Genomic DNA, 18,650 nt, shown 5'->3' on the forward strand with positions numbered 1-18,650 from the left:
AGCCCAGCTCAACTAGATGGGTAGAACTGGGCTCCAGGCTGAACTTGATGGCTTCCATGGCCAAGGTTTGCTGGGTGGGTAGACCTGGGCTCCCACCTGGCCTTGGAGCCCAGGTCTACTGGCTGGGTAGACCTGGGCTTCTATTCAAAACAATCTCGCCGGTGTCCACCCACTGGGCATTCCCCTCGTGACTGATTGTGATTTTGCTTCCAGCCTAGCAGGCGCCCTTGCCTCCTGGCAGACAGTGACACACACACATGGCTCCCCTTGGATCTGCCCCTGGCCAAGAGTCATTCAGGAAGCTTCATGGCTGAGCAGGGATTTGAACCTGGTACTTCTAGGTCTGACTCCCAAATCTCTGCACCATTCTGGCTCTAAAGAAACAGAAATAAAGTATTGTAACACTATGTCCACCAGTTGGTGCTCCCCATACTACAGCTTGATATGGAACGTTTTGGAATGTTTTGTTTTTTGCAAACTTGTTTTTTGATTTCTTATTTGCACACAGCTGATGGCCAAAGGCAAAATCGTTGGCAGTGGTAATCAAAAAATCAGGGTTAATGGTAAGTGCATTGATTTTGCTGGCAACGTGTAGACAAATAAGGGTTCAAGTTCCTAAGTATACTGTTTTGAAAATAACTGTGCCAGATTGTCAGCTTCAGAGTAAGGATGATCAAGTCACAAAGTTACTGCCGTGCAGCCCAGCCCATAGAAGAATGTCAGAATTAGATTTGCTTAATTCTGCCTGTCAGAAGCAAAATTTGTTCAGGGTTTCGTACGTAGCAGAGCAGCTCCCTTGAAAGTCTATTGCGATCTATTGAAAGTCAGCCCTCAACACAAGCTTTTGTTATCTGGTGTGCTCCCTGGGGCATTTGGTGGGCCGCTGTGAGATACAGGAAGCTGGACTAGATGGGCCTATGGCCTGATCCAGTGGGGCTGTTCTTATGTTCTTATGTTCTTAAAATTCAACCTGAAATTCTGAGGCAGCTTCTTGCATGAAACATTGATACGTAAAGAAATCTCCAGTCTCGTATTCTCTTTGGCAGCTATTTCATTCTCTCATCAGTTTTTTTCTTGAGCTCTGCTCATGACTTTCCCTTTAATTTCTTGTTCTTCTCCACAGTTGGACAGTATGGCACTTTCGCATTCCAAATAGAAATTAATGAGAAATTAGCTCCAAGACCTAACTTGGTGGTTTATACCATATATAATGAACTGGTGGCTGACAGTACCTTCTTGCAGGTTGAAAAATGCTTCAGAAACAAGGTGAGACCTCATGAGTCTCTTCCCCTAGAGTAGAATATGTTTCTGTTCCTGTATCTTTGCTGAGATCCACGCAGGGACCTCCCAAACAGGCTTGGGGGGGGGAGGGGTGACGTGACACCAAAAGCTCCATAGCCCAGGTCTACCTGACTAGTAAACCTAGCCTCCTGGTCAGCCTGACCTCCATCTTTCATTCTCTGCAAGGTCAGATCTATTTGATGAGAGAGTAGGGGATGGCTGGCCAGGCAGATCGGATGTACCTAGAACTCCAGGGCCGGATGCGGTCTGTGGTGGTGACACCATGAGTTACTGTACTGGGTGACACCAAGCCTAATAATGACACTGATCTGAACTGCCTTGGGTCCAGATAGGCTAGTAACCAGAGATGGATACATTGTACAGTTTATTTTTTCTGTCTCAGTTTTTCTACTCTGGGCTTTTCCTAGTATACTGCAAGGAATAAAGAGTTGGCATGAGGCAGGGAGATAGAATTATGGCAAAGACCCACAGATGTAATTTTTAAGGATCAAATGATATGTTGGGAACTATGGTGATAGTATTGTGCCCATATTATTTTATTTACTTGTTGACAGTGGCCATTTTCTGTGGTAAGTCGGGGGAACTTTATAGATGTGAAAAAGAATTTTATCCCACCCAGATAGAATGACTGTATGGGGATCAAAGCATGTCCAAAAATTGATCTTCCTGGGATGGTCTCCCTTTTCCCCCACCCCCTGGATAATAGATCTGATATTCAATTCTAGGTCAGTCTGCAGTTCTCTGAGAAGCAAGCACTCCCTGGCTCCCCTGTCAGCCTTGAAGTCAAAGCTGCTGGCAATTCTATTTGCGCCCTGCGGGCTGTGGATAAGAGTGTCCTACTTGAGAGTTATGAAGCAGGTCTGACGCCTGACAGTGTAAGTCTCTCTCTGCTCTTTGAACTAGATCTATTCAGAGTGCTGGGTCTCACTCAGGGGCACTGAAGCTGCTGTCCGTGTAGGGACATGCTTTGAAGTTGACCATTCACTCACCTGTCTCCAAAGATCCATGTCCTGTGTGGTACATAGGAGTGTAACTAGTGGGCCGTAAAATGAATTCTCAAGAGCTGTCTGAGAGTGTGATGAGGAGGAATGTTGGGAATTTGGAGAATGATTTTTTTTAAAATGTAGTCTGTTCAGGTTTTTGAGCTGAATTGAGTTTTCGGGTACTAATACTGTACCATTCTTTTTTTGGGAGGTGAGGGAGGCTTGTTCTTCAAACTGAGACTTATGCCAAAACAGGGACCACATCATAGCAGGCACAGTGGGCATTTTTGTGTACTGCCCTTTTAAGAAGCAAGCCCCTGAAGCCTCATGCAAGAGAGAAGAGGGAACAATTTTGTAGCAGAAGCCTGTGTGAATAGTTCCAGACAAAAAGAAATATTTTTTTTTTCTCAGTACGTAATTAATCTGTGGAACTCCTTGCCACAGGATGTGGTAATGGCACCTGGCCTCAATGCTTTTGAAAAGGCTTGGATGGTTTTATGGAGGAAAAGTCCATCACAGGTTACAAGCTAGGATGACTATATTGCAACTTCCAGCTTGTAGAGGTAGCCTCTTTGTAGAGCAACCTCTGGGTTGTAGAGGTGGGCCACTTTGTAATACAGAAAGCTGGACTAGATGGGCCCTTGGCTTGATCCAGCAGGGCTCTTGTTTTTTTATGTGAAGGGCTGACTGCTAAACATCAGTGAACTCAGATAGGGTTGTCATTTAGGAAAACAGTGACTGCTTAATACACATGCTAATAAAAGGATCTGAATCCTCATTGAAACATAAATCTTTAACATTCTTAGATCTCCCTTAAAGCACAGTGACACTTTTCTCAAAGTTTGCTTTTAGTAAATCACTGGTGCATGATTTTCTGTCAGAGAGATCTAAAATTCTTTTTTTTCTTCTTCTCACCTAAGTGCATTCTCCTTTCTTATCAGGTGTACTACAAGTTTCCTTATCTAGAACTTTATGGTTATTACTATAATGGGCTGAACCTGGATGACTACCCTGAACTGCCATGCATTGAACCAAAAGATACCTTTTTTAATGGCATGTATCACATCCCTGTGAATGTCACCAATGATGGGAGTGTCTATGATATTTTCAAGGTATGTTTGCTCAGTGTCGTATTTATTTGGGGCCTCCAGTTGCTGTCCTCATATCTATTTTGAGGACAATTTGTTTAGTTTTAATAGAAAATGTTCTGTGATATCTATAACTCATAGATACAAATGAGTTAAAGTGGAGGGTGGTGAGGGGGAAAAGATTTAGGGCCCAATCCTAAAATGTGCGGGCTGGCTTACTGCTGGCGCACACTGTGCTGAAAGGCACATCTGTGGGCATACTGCCCTCAGCACCGGATCAGCACCAATGGTAGCTCTGATGTTCACTTCCAGGCCGGCAGAAGGGACTTGTGTCGACCCAAGTGAGGGTTAGGATTGCACCCTTACTCTGTTTATGCCCTTAGCAAACTGCAAATGGGAGAAGGAAGCTGCTGTTCCCTCAGTTCTTTCAGTTGCTGCATGTCTTTTGTACTATGCCTTTACTTCTTAAAAAGACAGTACATATTTGTTGGATTTAAGGGAGATTCAGCTACACATGACATTGACTTTATGCACCAGTCTTGGAACAAAAACCCTTGTGTTAGATGCTGGCCAACTGTGTATATATTTTTTTTAATTCACAAATCTTTATATTGATTACAGTGGACTCCAGAACACCTCAAGTTTTGTTGTTGTTGTTGTGCGTTTGGTTTACCACTTAGCCTGGGTTTTCAAAGTTTTTTTGTACATACATGTTATGCATATCTGCAAGTTACACTCCTACCCCCAATGGACCTATCTTCTTCTTGAGCTGGAGTTTCACCACTGTTTCAGCACCGTTTTCAGCAGTTCCGAGTGCAGTTCTGCCATGAGGTGAATGGAAAGCAGCTGGCATTTAGAGCTGACAATTCCACACAAAATATCTATAGGCATCAGCAGTAAAGGAAGGTTATTTTCAAGGCATGTGAATACATCTAAGGAAACAGATGCATTTTCAACAGTCACTGTTCTAAATGATGTATAACTGTTTATAAATGAAGTGTTCTGCACTAATATCCAGCCCTTGAAATGTATTATTAGTATTATTTTATTTTAGGAATTTCTACCCTGCTTTTCTACCACACACTGGGGCACACAAGGCGGCTGCCACAGAAACTGCAGATATGTGGGATGTCCCCCCCATGCCCTGTGGACCCTCTGTTTTATACCTTTAAGAGGCATAAAGCCTCAGTGACTGTCTCAGCCCTCATAATGCCTTCTAAAGGCAGAAAAAAGTCACTTCTGGTTTTGCCGAAAAACTGGAAGTGACTTTTTTAGCTTCCAGCAGTCATTCTGACCCCTGCAGAGGCTGTGGATGGGTGCCTCCTCACCTCCTGAGGTGAGGGTGCATGTGGGGGGACAGGGGGGCCCGTATTTGCAGAACCGCAGATAAGTTGAACTGCTGATGTGGAATCCACTGATATGGACTCCTCCACACTGCTTTTCCAGAAAAAAGTTCAAAAAGCAATTTACTGATTAAGGACCCAATCCCATTCAATTTTCCAGTGCCGTTGCAGCTGTGTTGGTGGGGCGTGCGCTGCATCTTTTGGTGGGGAGTCACTCACAGAGGCCTCCTCAAGGTAAGGGAACTTTTGTTCCCTTACATTGGGGTTGCACTGCAGCTGTACCAGTGCTGGACAGTTGGATAGGATTGGGCCCTAAATCAAATAGCTAAATGTTTCCTTGTCACAAAAGGGCTCACAATCTATAAAGATGCAGAAGAACACCAGCTACAACAACCAGAAATGACACAGTGCTGTAGTGAATAGGAACAGTTTACTCTTCCCTTGCTAAACATAAGACAAGCACCACTTGAAAAAGTGCCTCTTTGCCCCATTAGTCCAACAAACATCTTTAATGAGTTTAACAGCTCATTCCTAACTTCTGTGTGTGGGTGGGTGGGGGGTGTACACAATACTAAAACAAAGAATACTGAAATAAATACTGAAATTCAGAGCATCTTGATTTATTGTGGATATTTCTTCCTGAATTCCTTCCACCAGTCCTTGGTTGTTTGTTTTGTCTTTAAGCAAGGCATATGCATTGCTTGTCAGTGAGTTATTTGTAATGGGGCACAATCCTAACCTCTTATGTCAGTGCTTTCCAGCACTGACATAAGGGCAACTCAGCTCTGAGGTAAGGGAACAAACATTCCCTTACTTTGAGGAGGCCTCCGTGAGTGACGCCCAACTGCAGGATGCAGCACACGTCGCATTGGCACTGCTGTGCCAGTGCTGGAAAGCACTGACATAAGGGGTTAGGATCGCACCCATGGTCATTTAGGGATATAGAACAAGAGAGATGGCCAGATACTAGTGCTCCTGATGGATGATTTGAATATGACCTGAAACCAGGGCAGGAGGGATGTCTGTTTTGCCCCACCTAAATTGCACTCCTTCACCCAACAAGGAATCTGTATCACCCATGTGGGAACAGGGAGCATATTGTTATTAATGTCTTAGAAAGTGTGATTTTTGCTAGCTAATGAATAAATCACTGTTAACATTTGTCTATCCCTTTCTAGAATTTGGGTCTCAAAGTTTTTATCGACTCTACAATACAGAAGCCTGTTGTGTGCCAAAGTGACTGGGAGTGCAAGAAGAAATCCCAAACTGAAGAAATTGAAGAAAATGGTAGATATAAAGATGGGAGAAAGGCTTGATGAAATTGTATAATGATGATGATAGATAGGGTGTCTTTTTTAGTCTGCCCTTTTCAGTCCTGCTTTACATATAAAATGAAGTGGTTAATCAGTTTGGTCATTTCAATATGAAGCTGTTTTTGCAAGGTTTCATCCTGAAGGACCTGAATGTTCTAATGCTGATCTACTGCAAGGTATAAAATAAGTCAGCCAAAGTAATGCTGGTATCAGTCCAGCAAACATCTTTAATGAGTTTAACAGCTCATTCCTAACTTCTGTGTGTGTGTGGGGGGGGGGGGGGGGGGAGTGTACACAATGCTAAAACAAAGAATACTGAAATAAAAACTAGTAACTCAGATTCATCTACTAACATATTCTGCATATTAACTGCATAATTTATGGCCATGGCTAGTCACTATTTAAGTGGTTTACTAAGACCACCAACTTCAAGATGAGAAGTAACCCCTCACTTGGAGAAAATAATGGCTTTTTAAAAAATGCAATTTAAGGTAGAAAAGGATGGAGAGGTTTGGATCCCCCCTCCCACTCTTGCCCTTACTGTGCGTCAGGGGACAAAAGCATGGGAGTGGCGGAAACTGCCCACTTCTGCAGTTGAACAAACGGACATATTTTGATGCTTAGCCCTGTCCCAAACCACCCTGAGGTGGAGCCAGCTATGTACCGCTTGTCAATCCTAGTAGGCACCCCGGTTGTGTCGGACGGGGTACTGCAGGGGTTGGACCGGAGTGGTGGCACAGCTGGTTTAAGCAGCATTTTTGGGAGACCTCTGTTAAGCAGATCACTGACAGGCTTGTGGTTACAAGGAAAGGAAAAACTTTATTGAAGGAACTGCTATATATACTTGGATAGAAGAGTGAGCTGTACTGCCCCTTTAGGTGCAGATGCTTGTGCAGGATTGATTCTCCTCTTCCAACATGGAAGAGGGAGACAACAGGGCAGTGGGGCTTAAAAGCTCTGCCACCAGCTTATGAAGAGAAAGGCAGCCTGAGGCATTAGCAAGGGCCTGATCCACCCTCCCCCACTTCATTTCTCCCTCCTCACTCCTGTTCTGCCTTCCTGCCATCACCTCCTGCCTCTCCAGCAGACTTACCTTTGTTGGCAATCAGCAGGAGACATGTCAACATGGGCAGGTAGGTGCAGGTCTCCCCACCAGCTCTGTCAACAGTGCACTAAGTAGGACTCTGACGGAGCACCTTTTACGACTGTTGCATACTGCTTTATGGCAGTCAGAGCCAACAGAGTATCGAAAGTGAGAAAGGACGCAGTCCTATCCTGCGCTGGAACAGGCAAGCCAAGAGGCTTGCGCTGTATCCAGCGTAGGATAGTGGCCATAAATGGTTTAACCAGAGGCAAGGGGAAACTTTTCCCTTTACCCCTGGGTAAGAGCCGCTTGCCCTCTGGAGGTGGCACAAGTTCAAGGAGAGTGGAGCGGCTTAAAGCCGCTCCGTTCTCCCCGGGAATGGGGGTTGGGATCCATCATAACTGCCAGATCCCAGCCCCACCTCCCTCTCCCCACCCACCTGCCCCAGGGCCGCCCACTACCCGCCCTCCTCCTACCCAGGAACACCTCCCTCCCACCTCCCCCCTGTCTCCCTTTTCCGCTTTCGTCAGCCCAGCTGGGCCAACGCAAGCATCCAAGGGGAAGCCAGCACGGAGGCTTTTGTCAGCCTCCGCAGGCCGCCACTTCTCTGAGCACCAGCCTGGCTTCCTCTCGAAGAGGCACAAACTTGCTTTACGGCACTTTTGCGACCCTCCCAGGCCTGCACTTGCACCAGCCAAAGTCCATTCTAGGATTTTGCCCAAAGTATAAGATTGAAACCTAAACACTTTCAAGACAATCTCCATTAGAACAGCTATATTGCCTTCTTGCTCTTCATTACAACTTTGCTTTGTTCCCCAGCACGAATTGCCTATGGTGGTGCTGCATCTGCCAAAGGAATAATTGAGACAGTAAGAACTTCTTTTCCTGAAACCTGGATTTGGAAACTGATGTCAGTTAGGTGAGCCTATCACATTAATGGTTCTTTGTCCGTAAGGGGAAAAAATACTGTTCTTACTAGGAACGTTTTCTCAACTTCATTTAGTTGGGAAAACACTTCTAGAGCTATTGCCTCATTTTCTTTGTTTTAATAGCTAGTTACATGTTTAGATATTTGGGAGTCTCATTAAAAATATTCTGAAGTGCTTAGACTTTTTTTTTTAAGTGTTGTGTGGGTTATGAATTGGATATGCTTGGAAGCAGGGTGTTTAATCTCAAAGATCTTTGGGAAAGATGGATTCCAGTGTTGAACCAGATAGTTCTTTTAGGGTGCAATCCAGAGACACCCTTGGGCTGGAGCAAGTCCCCTGCGCCGGTCCAGCAGGGTCACAAACATGCAGTAAGGCACGTTTGCTCCTCCTTGAGAGTTTGCAAGGCCGGTGCACGGAGGCACACCGGACTGCGGAGGCTAGCACAGGCCTTAGTGCTGACTGAGGCAGTGAGCCTTGCATCAGCCCAGCTGGGCCGATGCAAGGTTCTGTGGTGGGCGGGGAGAAGGAGGGAGAAGGTGGGAAGGAGGCATTCTGGGGCAGGGGGAGGGTGGACAGGGGCGGCCCCCTGGACGGGTGGGTGGGGAGCGGGAAGCGGGGCTGGGATCCAGCACTTATCCAGCACTTCAAGCCGCTCCGTTCTCCTCTGATTTGTGCCACCTCAGGAGGTGGTGCAGGTCCGAGGAGACCCACAGGGGCCAGTGTGCCTTACCTGGAAGTAAGGGGAAAAGTTTCTCCTTATCTCTGGCTGAGCCGCTTTGGGTCCCTATCCCGCGCTGGATACAGCGCATGCCTCTTGGCTTGCCTGTTCCAGCACAGGGTAGAATTGCACCCATTAGCCTCTCTGATCTAGTATACAGCTGATCTTAGTAGTGAACTTAAGCTGTAGTGGCAAATTTAGCTCTTATGCCAAAAAAAAAAAAAAAATGCCCTCAGAAAGCTTCTATAGCTATTTTTTTTCCTCCTGTGCCTCAGTTCTAGTGGCAGTTCTACGCAGCATTACACCACACCTGACACCATCACCGAATGGGAAGCCAATGCATTCTGCGTGGAAGACAAAGTTGGATTTGGCCTCTCAAAGACTGCCTCCCTCGTAGTTTACCAGCAGTTCTTTGTGGACATAAAGTCTCCATACTCTGTTGTTCGAGGGGAAGACTTCCTCCTTATTTCAGTTGTCTTCAGTTACATGAAAGGGTGCACTGAGGTACAGCATGTCCTGTTTCCCACTCTCTGTTCTGTTCCCACTCTCTAAGCCTGGTAGAGCAGGTGACAACAATATAGAAGTGCTGCAAGTCCCTTATGGAAAGAAAGATTTTGAACTCCTTCTATATCTGGTATTAGCCTTTCTCAACCTTTTTTTTATTCCCCTCAGGAGCTCTACTCAGGTTCTGGGTCCTCCCTGTCAAACAAGGATACAATACAAAGAGATATAAAATCATTTATGATGTTCCGTTTTTAGTCTGTGTCCCCCCTTAAATTTTGCCAGGGCACCACAGGGGGCCATCTAGCTCTGGTCAAGAATGGCTGCTATCCTGTGACTTTTGAGGTGTAGAACTGAAGGACTTGTAATCCTTTTATGAATTCATTAGTCATTGTCCTGTGGGGCAAAAGGAGGTTTAGGGCAGGGGGCACAAAACCAGGTCTTAAAGCAGTCTAGTAGTTGGAAACCAGCTGAACCCTTATATTCTGGCCCTTATGTCCTGGCCTGTCTTCCTATCTATACCTGTGACAAAATTAATTTATGCTATATCCCTTCAATACAAGACAATCTGACTACAGTATAGATGCCAGGACATACTCAAATGACTGAGAATGGCATCAGGAATGCATTGAATTTTTTGCAGATTGGTTGCTTAGTGGTTTTAGAAACTGTCTTCAAATGCAAAAATTTGCACTTCAAATTTCAAACAAAATAATATTGACTTTCTAACTTAATGGAGAAATCCACTGGATTGGGTTGTGATTCTGCATCCAGATTAACATGGCTCACAATAAAACCAATTTAGCATGCCTCCCTCCAATACACTGAGATATTTTCAGTCCTGCTAAATTGGCGATTCCCAATCTTTAGGAAACCATGGACCACTAAGGCAAAAATTTGAATCGTTGTGGATCACATCCAACTCTCCCACTTCACTCCACACACCACTTGGGGTTTGCACATGGCCATCCAGGGAGGCCCCTTGCCAACTCCCTGAATGCAGCACACCAATCAAGGCCCCATTTGCCTCTGGGCTGCCTGAGATCTCGCTTGAGCTCATGCGAGAGCTGGGTTGCCTGTCAGCTCTTCCCTGTTTATCCAGAAGATTGACATGCAGGCATGGCCCAGAGGGGCAAGGCCAGCCCATGGGGTGAGACAATACCATGGGGGTGACAGCCACACCCAATGTCACATTCCCTTGGGATGCCTCTGATCAGAAGCTCTTATTAAAATTATTGAAGGCTGATTGTGTGTGTGTGTGTGTGTGTGTGTGTGTGTGTGTGTGTGAGAGAGAGAGAGAGAGAGAGAGAGAGAGAGAGAGAGAGAGAGAGAGAGAGAGAGAGCTTGCGGACCATTTTTCAGGTTTCTCACAGACCACTGATTGAGTTAAATGGTCTCTAACCAACAAATCATCCTGTTCTGCTGAATGCCAAGGGATTCAGAAATTCAGTCTATTTCAGTGGCCATTCTTTGTCATTCATGTTAGTAGTCCCATAGATGACTGCTACAAATTGGGATGGAGAACGGGAGACAATAGACTCATGTAAAAAATTCCCTTCTCCAGTTTTATATCCTCCAGCACCTTTCCTGAGTTCTAATCAGTAGAATGAATCTTGCGGCAAACATTTTCCCACTGTCCTTTCTCCTCTTTTTCCTTAACCTCAGTAAAGAAAGCATACTATTAATTTCTTTAGTTGGGAAATGTCCTAGGCTGATGAAAGAGTTCTGAATCAATGAAGTATTTGGTTTAGTCCCTACCATTTTTGGTTAAACGATTTTGAGTAACAAAGATGGGAGATGAAAACAAGCAATTTGGTTATAAATTAGAGTTGGTCTGGTTTGGCATATAATTCCTCATTTATATGTTCATGTTCTTCTTCTCTTAGATCCGTGCTGCTCTGCAAGACTCACCAGATTTCAAAGTAAAAAATTCACCACAAGATAACAGTTACACAAAGATTTGTGCAAATGAAAGAAAAACGTATACTTGGACAATTGCCCCTCACAAGCTGGGTAATCCTATCTCTATTCTTTTCTTGCAGCACTGTGTAGTTTTAGACTCTGATTAAACATGCCAAAACCCACATAGAAATGGGCAGTTCCCACAGAATAAATGCACATTTGGATGCAAAACCCATATGGGTGCTCTTATCCATGAGACATCAGCGAGTTTTTTTGCCATAGAACAGCCCTTTCATACTTGTTTTTTGATAGTTCATGAGTTTGGAATCCTCCATGTGAGTTTTTGAACATATCGTTGTAAAACCCACATGGTTCTTGAGATCTGTGAATTCGGAGTCCTTGGAAAAATGTGAAATGACACCCTAGACTGGCTCCCAGCAGAGTCCTCTTCTGCTACAGCTTGCTCTCTGATTGTTCTTGGTTTTAAGTGGCAGCTGTCTCTCCCTCTTGCTTGCGGCAAGTAGGAGAGACAGCAGCAAAAGCAGCAAAAGCTCTGTCTGGTTGGGATCTGGCGGAGGGAAGAGGAGAGTGAAGGTAGTTTGGTTCTGATTCTCCAGTAATGTTGTCCTTGCAACCTGCTAGGCTAACGTACCAGGCAGAGTATTGTGTTTTGAAGCTTTCTTCTCTTCTTAAACTGTTCTTTAAAAAACCAACAAAAAACCTAGACCTGATTATTTTCAGATTATTTCCAGATTAGACCTAAGCATTGCGGAATACAGCAGTAATATTACTTGCCATCTCAGTGATACAAAATTTCTGCTAATGCACTCTACAGTGGGCATATATTAGGAGTGTCTGATCTTTTTCTTTTTTAATTCAGTGAACACCTGCAGTTTTCTGCTAGTGGAACTGGTCATTCAGTTCCTATGATAATTTAGAGTATCATGGAAAACTTTCTCTGAGTGTTTGGGTCATTTTTCAGGCACCATAAATATCACAGTTACTGCTGAAGCCAAAGCCACTGAGGAGACTCAGGGAAGAAGGGACACAATAATCAAACCACTCCTGGTTGAGGTAAGGATGGAAGTCTGCAAGAGGAGAAGAAATGCTCTCCTCATCGGATCCGTTTTATTTTCTCCCTGAAGCATCGTGCCAATTAGCTTGCTATTTAAACTGCCATTTGGACATATTTGCGAGCAAATAAAAACAAAGAGTTTGTTTTCCTCTGTCGAGAGGTCTGTCTTATGAGCCTATTGTGGAGTAGGTGTAAGGGATGGGCATAAGCATAAATGCATCTATAAAGAGGAACAGTTTATTGCACTAATACTGGGTGTGTACACGCAACAGTGTGCATGAGTTTGGCGTGTCTAAGTGGAAAGGAAGCCTAGAGGATTGGAAAGAAGCTAGCTAAAAGGTAGAGTGCACCAAAGGGTAAGGAAAAGGTCATAAATCCTCCTAGAGATGCAGATTGTGCATTAATTGGGGCCTGAAGATGGAACAACCTCGAAACAAAACAGAGCAACATTTTGAGTGTATAGACAATTGTTTAGGCAAGAGACATTCTCTGTACTATTGCAGTTTGCAGACAACAGAGAATGCAATCCTGGGTCACCCTTGGGCCAGCACAAGTCCCTTGCGCTGCCCCGGGGGGGGGGCCACAAACATGCTGTAAAGCACATTTGTGCTTCCTTGAGAGTCAGGGAGGCCAGCACAAGGATGTGCTGGTGAGTTTTGCGGGTAGCAAGCCATTGGTGTGGGAGTCTGGGGAAGGGGGACAGAGGGAGGCAGGCCGGGCCCAGGAGGGGGGGTGGTGTCAGGATCCAGCACTTAGGCTAGATCCCTGGAGGCCCGGCCTAGTGCTGGGCTGCTCAGATCTGTGCCACCTCTTTCGGTGGCATAGGTCTGATTAGCCCCATTCAGGCCACTGCCGCATTATGCAGGGTAAGGGGAATCTATTCCCCTTGTCCTAGGTTGCGCCACAGCTAGCCCCAACCTGTGCTGGTTACGGGACAGGCCAACTTGCCTGCCTTTTCTAGCACGGTTTGGGATTGAACTGCCTGTCTCATTGCTATTAAGAGTATTAGGCCACAGTTCTGTGCACACCTACCTGGAAGCAAGTCCCATTAAAATCAGTGGAACTTATTTCTGCATAGACATGCCTAGAATGGTGCCATTATTTATTTCTTCATTGTACATCCATATTATTTTGGCCATCTTTCATTTGTCTCTGTTGTCATCCAGCCTGAAGGCATCAAGAAGGAGCTGGCCCAGAGCATCCTAATCTCTGCAAATGGTAAGAGGGCAATCACTGAACTTTATACAATTAACATATGCTTTTTCTGCATTTCTTAAGATTTGTTAGTATCTCTTGCTTGGTGTTATTTTGGCAGTTATCTTAGATGAAATCTGATACGCTGTCAAATACTAAAGCCATTGCCTGTTAACTTTCAGTTACAGTTGAATAATTAACATTCTGAAACCAAAATTGTGTTGCGTGTTCTCTACCAAATACTCAAGTCGGGTATAACTGGATATCAAGCACACAGTGAATAGCCAACATCAGGATTTGAGGAGCAAACTAATTTTAGCCTTATTGCTGCCCTTTGCCAGTTTCCTCATGTGACAGCAACATGATAATGGCTTGCCCTTGTATTGTGCAGACCTCTTGAAGGGGGACCCATGTTCATTACTTGTTTCTGACAATACACAGGCACAACAGCGCATGAATTGATTAGCTTAGACCTGCCTGTAGATCTGGTGCAAGGATCAGCAAGTGCCTACGTTTTTGTCGTTGGTAAGTTACCAAAATATTAGTATCTTGATGGTCTGCTGTTTATACTTTGCCTATGAACGTCCATATTTCTGTAATAGTACCGTACAATGATAAGCTACTCCCTTATTTGGGTGTGCTGTTTCATCTTTGATGGAAGCTCTTTGCCTTCCTAACTTCAAACTTGCCCATTCCAAGGCAGTGAACATCTCTGCTCTTCTCAGCCTGGAGATGGAGGCAATAAAATAGGAGAAAATTACAGCTGTAGCCAGGATGGCCAGATGTCCTCTTTTTCCAGGACATGTCCTTTTTTTTAAGCCTTATGCCTTGGAAAATAGTTTAAATGTCCTCCTTTTCCCTGTGAGCAGCCCCCTGCAGGCAGCACATAGTCTTCTTGTAATTAATAATATGTAATAATATTTAATAAATAAATTTAATAATAATATAGGGTTTAAATTAACCGCATGAAATAAATATATGAGTGTTTTTTGCTTGTATTTTGTCATGTCCTACATTTTTCTTGGATGTCCTGCATTTTGGGGTGCCTTGTCCTCTTCTGCAGTTATGACATCTGGTCACCCTAGCTGTAGTGTTTTGACTGATGTAAATATTTCTTGCAGCTTCAGCATAGCAAGTTACTAATTATGGTCTGGCATTTCTCAGGGCCAGCCCAGCCATGAGACTAACTGAAGCAGCCACTTCAAGTGGCAGGGTGGAATGTTGACAAGGGGTGCCCCTGCACACAGTTTCTATCCTCCACCCCCCTGCAGTCCACAATCCACCCAGATGCTTCAACTGGCCCTTCAGTATTCTTCTCACTCTCTATACTCTTTGAGTTCAGCTTGTCAGCCAGCCACAGATCCACCAGACAGTAGCATAATCTAGCTCACATCTTGTCATCCAAGATGACGTCCAGAACTTTGTCAAGCGCCTTACTGAAATCCAGATATATTATGTCCACGGCACCCCCCCCCCAATCTATTATTTATTATTACAAATATTTATATACTTCTTTTCAACGAAAAACAAGCTCATCAAGCAGCACAAAGAGCGTGCATGAATGAATGAATGAATGATCCCTTTTCTAAAAGAGCTCACAATCTAAAAAGCAAACTAAACAGCAAACAGCCACTAGGAGAGACACTGCACTGGTATGAATAGGGATACTTGCTTTCCACCTGCTAAATCTAAGCAATCCACCATTTTAAAAAGTGTCCCTTACACTATTAGTACGGAGACTACCAAGTTAGTCACTCTAGCATCTGTGTTCCCCCTAACAATCAACGCCACTGTGTTGAGCCCTTCCATGGCTACATAGCAGCATGGCAACATTGTTAGGTGTGAGCTTCAAAATGTAGAGTGTGAATGAATGTAGAAAGCAATGCATGTCTGTGCATTTTATTACACACATACTCCTCAGGAAAATGGGATTAGCTGCATTTCCCTATATATTTTTTTGCTTAATGAGAGTTTGAGGTCTGATGTGTAAGATGGCAGTACTACTGCATTTTGGTTTAACAATTTCTTTCCGTTAGTCTCAGCTGCAGAGTATTACCGTTTTTGCACATATGAGGCATATATCGTGTGCATTGTAGTAGTACAGTTCACACTAGAGATTTGGAGGAATGGTAACTATTTAGGGAGGCCACATTTCTGCACTTTGACATACTGAAGTGCAAAAATGTGTGTGGATAGAAATGAAAATATGCATGTCAAAACTGTTGCATGTGTATGAACTGCCTCGGCCTTGCCCGGTTTTCAATGACTATGGGTTTGTGTGCATGCTTGTGTATCTTTCATGTTCTCATACCTACACTGTTTCAGCATGCAATCCCATAACAAAGTCAAACTGAAAAAGTAATAAACTGGGATTGTAACAAATGCCGCCCACATCTATCGGGTGACAATTCATCTTGGATGGCATCATCCCATGGGTTTGGTTGCAAGGACATTAAAATGCATGTCTGAAACAAAGGAAGAGCACATGATGCTGCATATGTTAAGAACATAAGAAGAATCCTGCTGGATCAGGCCCAGGGCCCATCTAGTCCAGCTTCCTGTGTCTCACAGCAGCCCATCAGATGCCTCAGAGAGGCAGTTGCATACCTGTCATAGACTTCTATGGGGCAAAAGCCCCAGGCACCAGCCACTAGGACCCAGTGGAAGCTTCTCTGAGGCTTCCAACAGGAGCAGAAACTGTGCATCCGGTTTCCCAGAAGCACAGTTTATAGCATTGGGGAACCTCAGAGAGGCTTCCCCGACGTGGGCAGAGGTTATGCAAGGCTCCATGAGCCTCTGTTGAGTAGGGGGGCAGCAGATTTCTGCTCAGGGGGGACAGCAATAGCCCCTGGGGAGTGCCATAGCAGAGCTTTGCCCTGGGCGTGGGACTGCGGAGGTCCATGGCTGCAGAAAACACACACAAGACCACAAGATACTTGCATTTCACTTGCATTTCACTCCCTGCATCTAGCATTCTATTTACGCTCACACACATCCCCAGCGAAGATACCAGATTGCAATTAGGTTTAACTTGTGCTACTTTATTAAACACATTGACTAATTTTTAATGCATGAAACCTACTAAATATACTTTCCCTCCCTCACCAGTCTGGGATAGGTGAAAAAACTGCCATCGAAGGCCAATTTGGATGACAGGAAAAAAAAAAAAAAGTATATTACAGGAGCAAGTCAGACCAAAACAGCATAAATTAAACTATCATTCTGTGAGGTAAATGGCTGCAAATATCCATATCTGTGAACTGTTGCATATGTATGATGATTCTGCAGTCCGATCAAAGAGAACGCAGCCCATTTTGAAGATATTTCATTAGTTCTGAACTGGATAAATTTCTGTTACCTCTTGCCTCACAGGTGACATTCTGGGCACAGCCATGAGGAACACAGAGAGTTTTCTCCGGATCCCTGATGGTTGTGGGGAGCAGAATATTGCCATGTTTGGGTCCAATCTCATCGTCTTGGACTATCTCAGTAAGACAGGCCAGCTGACTGAAGCGAAAAGATCTAGGCTCATTGGAGACTTAACCAGTGGTGAGTGATTTTGTGGCACTTTGACTTTGATGTGATGTCATCTGCTGGGTCCCTTGCTCTTTGTTTGAATACAGGCTGAGCTTCGGTATCCAAGAGGGTTCTGTTCCCAGAATCCATGTGGATGACAAAAATTGCTTTAAAGCAAATCCATTTAAAAAGCAATGTCCCTTCACTCAGTGATTTAAAAATAGCCTTGCTGACCTTTGTCATGCATGACAGAGGCATCAGACAGACAATCCGTCAATCATTCTCTCCCCAGATACTTAGAAAGACTTCACCAACTTCACTGGGAGCGCAGAACTGGGGCGCAGCACTGGGGAAAGAATGCAGAGGAAGTGATAATCACTCATTCTTTCATGTGTCAGGGGGAAGGGAGAGATCACTTGTCTGGAGTGAAGTGTCTGGAGAGAGAATGCTTGACGGATTGTCTGTCATCTGCCCTCTCCAGCACTAAGGAGGCAATGGTTAAACAACTTCTTTTCTTTTAAATTGAAAGGGCTCTTCTCATCGCGTTGAGATGAAACTGCAGGTGAAATATCTGTGGATAGTTAGGTTATACTTGTACGTATATTGCTTTACGTTTGCAGTGTCATATGAAAACTGACATTTTTGGCTGACAGTCTCGTAAATTTAAACATGTGAAACAAAACTTATACTCCAAGTCAGATATATCGGCAAGCTGAAATTTCCAGACTATTGATGGTTAAAAAAGCACCAGCAAACTGGCTTTGGTTTCTTCTCTTCCACTTCAGGATACCAGAAACAGCTGTCATACAGGCTCAGTGATGGATCCTTCAGTACTTTTGGCAGCAGAGATTCAGAAGGAAACATATGGTGAGAACTGAGTATGAATCTGCTTTAAGATCAAAAGTTGAGAAAACAACCTGCCTTGCTGTGACAACAGTGCTTTGGTCCATTAAACATTGGGGCTTCTTGGACAAAATATATCAGGGGGTGCATTGGGTTCCAATTTAGAGCCCAATCCTATCTATTCCCCCCCCCCCCCACTGCCAATGCAGTGGCACAAAAAATGCTACTGCTACATCCTGCAGAGGGGAACAGTTGCAGAAGTCTCATCTGAATAAGGGAACAAATGTTCCCTTACCCAGGGGCAAGCCTCCGCTTTTGTTTTTTTTTTTGGGGGGGGGGGAGTCTACTGTGCCAGCAAATTTGCTGGTGTAGGTCCACGTTGTCCCAGGATGGTGGATCAGACCTTGGAAGGGGGTTAGGTTCAGCAGCCACTGCTGCTGCCAAATCCACCCCCTTCCAAGCCCCAATTTGCCTACCCGCCCACCCTGTTGCCTCCCCATGCTGACCTCCTCCCCACCCCATTCCACCTCCCCTTACCTGCCTTGGCAGGTCCTCCTGAATCCACCAGTACATGTGGAAAGGCTTCAACACTCTGCTGGAATGTTGTTTACAGTTCATAAGGCAGTCAGTGCTGGCAGTACTCCCAGTGGGAGTGGCCCAATAGGATGGGTTCATAAGAACCTGGTTCTTGATTCTTCTGCTGGTCTCTTCCTCAGTGTACCTTTTCACATAGCCTGGGATTATTCTCCTGTCTTGATTCCAGCAGTAAAGTGTGACTTTGAAGTGACAGGGGCTTTGCACTTCACAGTATCATCCCATATGCTTATCCCTCTCACTGGGGTCAGGCATACCGGAGAAA

General features: G+C 44.7%; 1 protein-coding gene across 1 annotated transcript in view; it reads left to right on the plus strand.

The window, feature by feature from the left end:
• Positions 1-18,650, plus strand: part of LOC136638640 (ovostatin-like) — an 83,248-nt gene that overhangs the window by 51,469 nt on the left and 13,129 nt on the right. The window contains exons 13-25 of the mRNA XM_066612673.1: positions 509-563; positions 1,124-1,266; positions 2,028-2,177; positions 3,227-3,397; positions 5,895-6,003; positions 7,933-8,032; positions 9,036-9,264; positions 11,148-11,274; positions 12,146-12,237; positions 13,405-13,456; positions 13,874-13,957; positions 16,805-16,981; positions 17,734-17,815. Coding sequence (XP_066468770.1) covers positions 509-563; positions 1,124-1,266; positions 2,028-2,177; positions 3,227-3,397; positions 5,895-6,003; positions 7,933-8,032; positions 9,036-9,264; positions 11,148-11,274; positions 12,146-12,237; positions 13,405-13,456; positions 13,874-13,957; positions 16,805-16,981; positions 17,734-17,815 — 1,571 coding nt within the window. The remainder of the gene's footprint in view (positions 1-508; positions 564-1,123; positions 1,267-2,027; positions 2,178-3,226; positions 3,398-5,894; positions 6,004-7,932; positions 8,033-9,035; positions 9,265-11,147; positions 11,275-12,145; positions 12,238-13,404; positions 13,457-13,873; positions 13,958-16,804; positions 16,982-17,733; positions 17,816-18,650) is intronic.

The sequence above is a fragment of the Tiliqua scincoides genome, chromosome 2 (assembly GCF_035046505.1).
Source record: "Tiliqua scincoides isolate rTilSci1 chromosome 2, rTilSci1.hap2, whole genome shotgun sequence".
NCBI lineage: Eukaryota > Metazoa > Chordata > Lepidosauria > Squamata > Scincidae > Tiliqua > Tiliqua scincoides.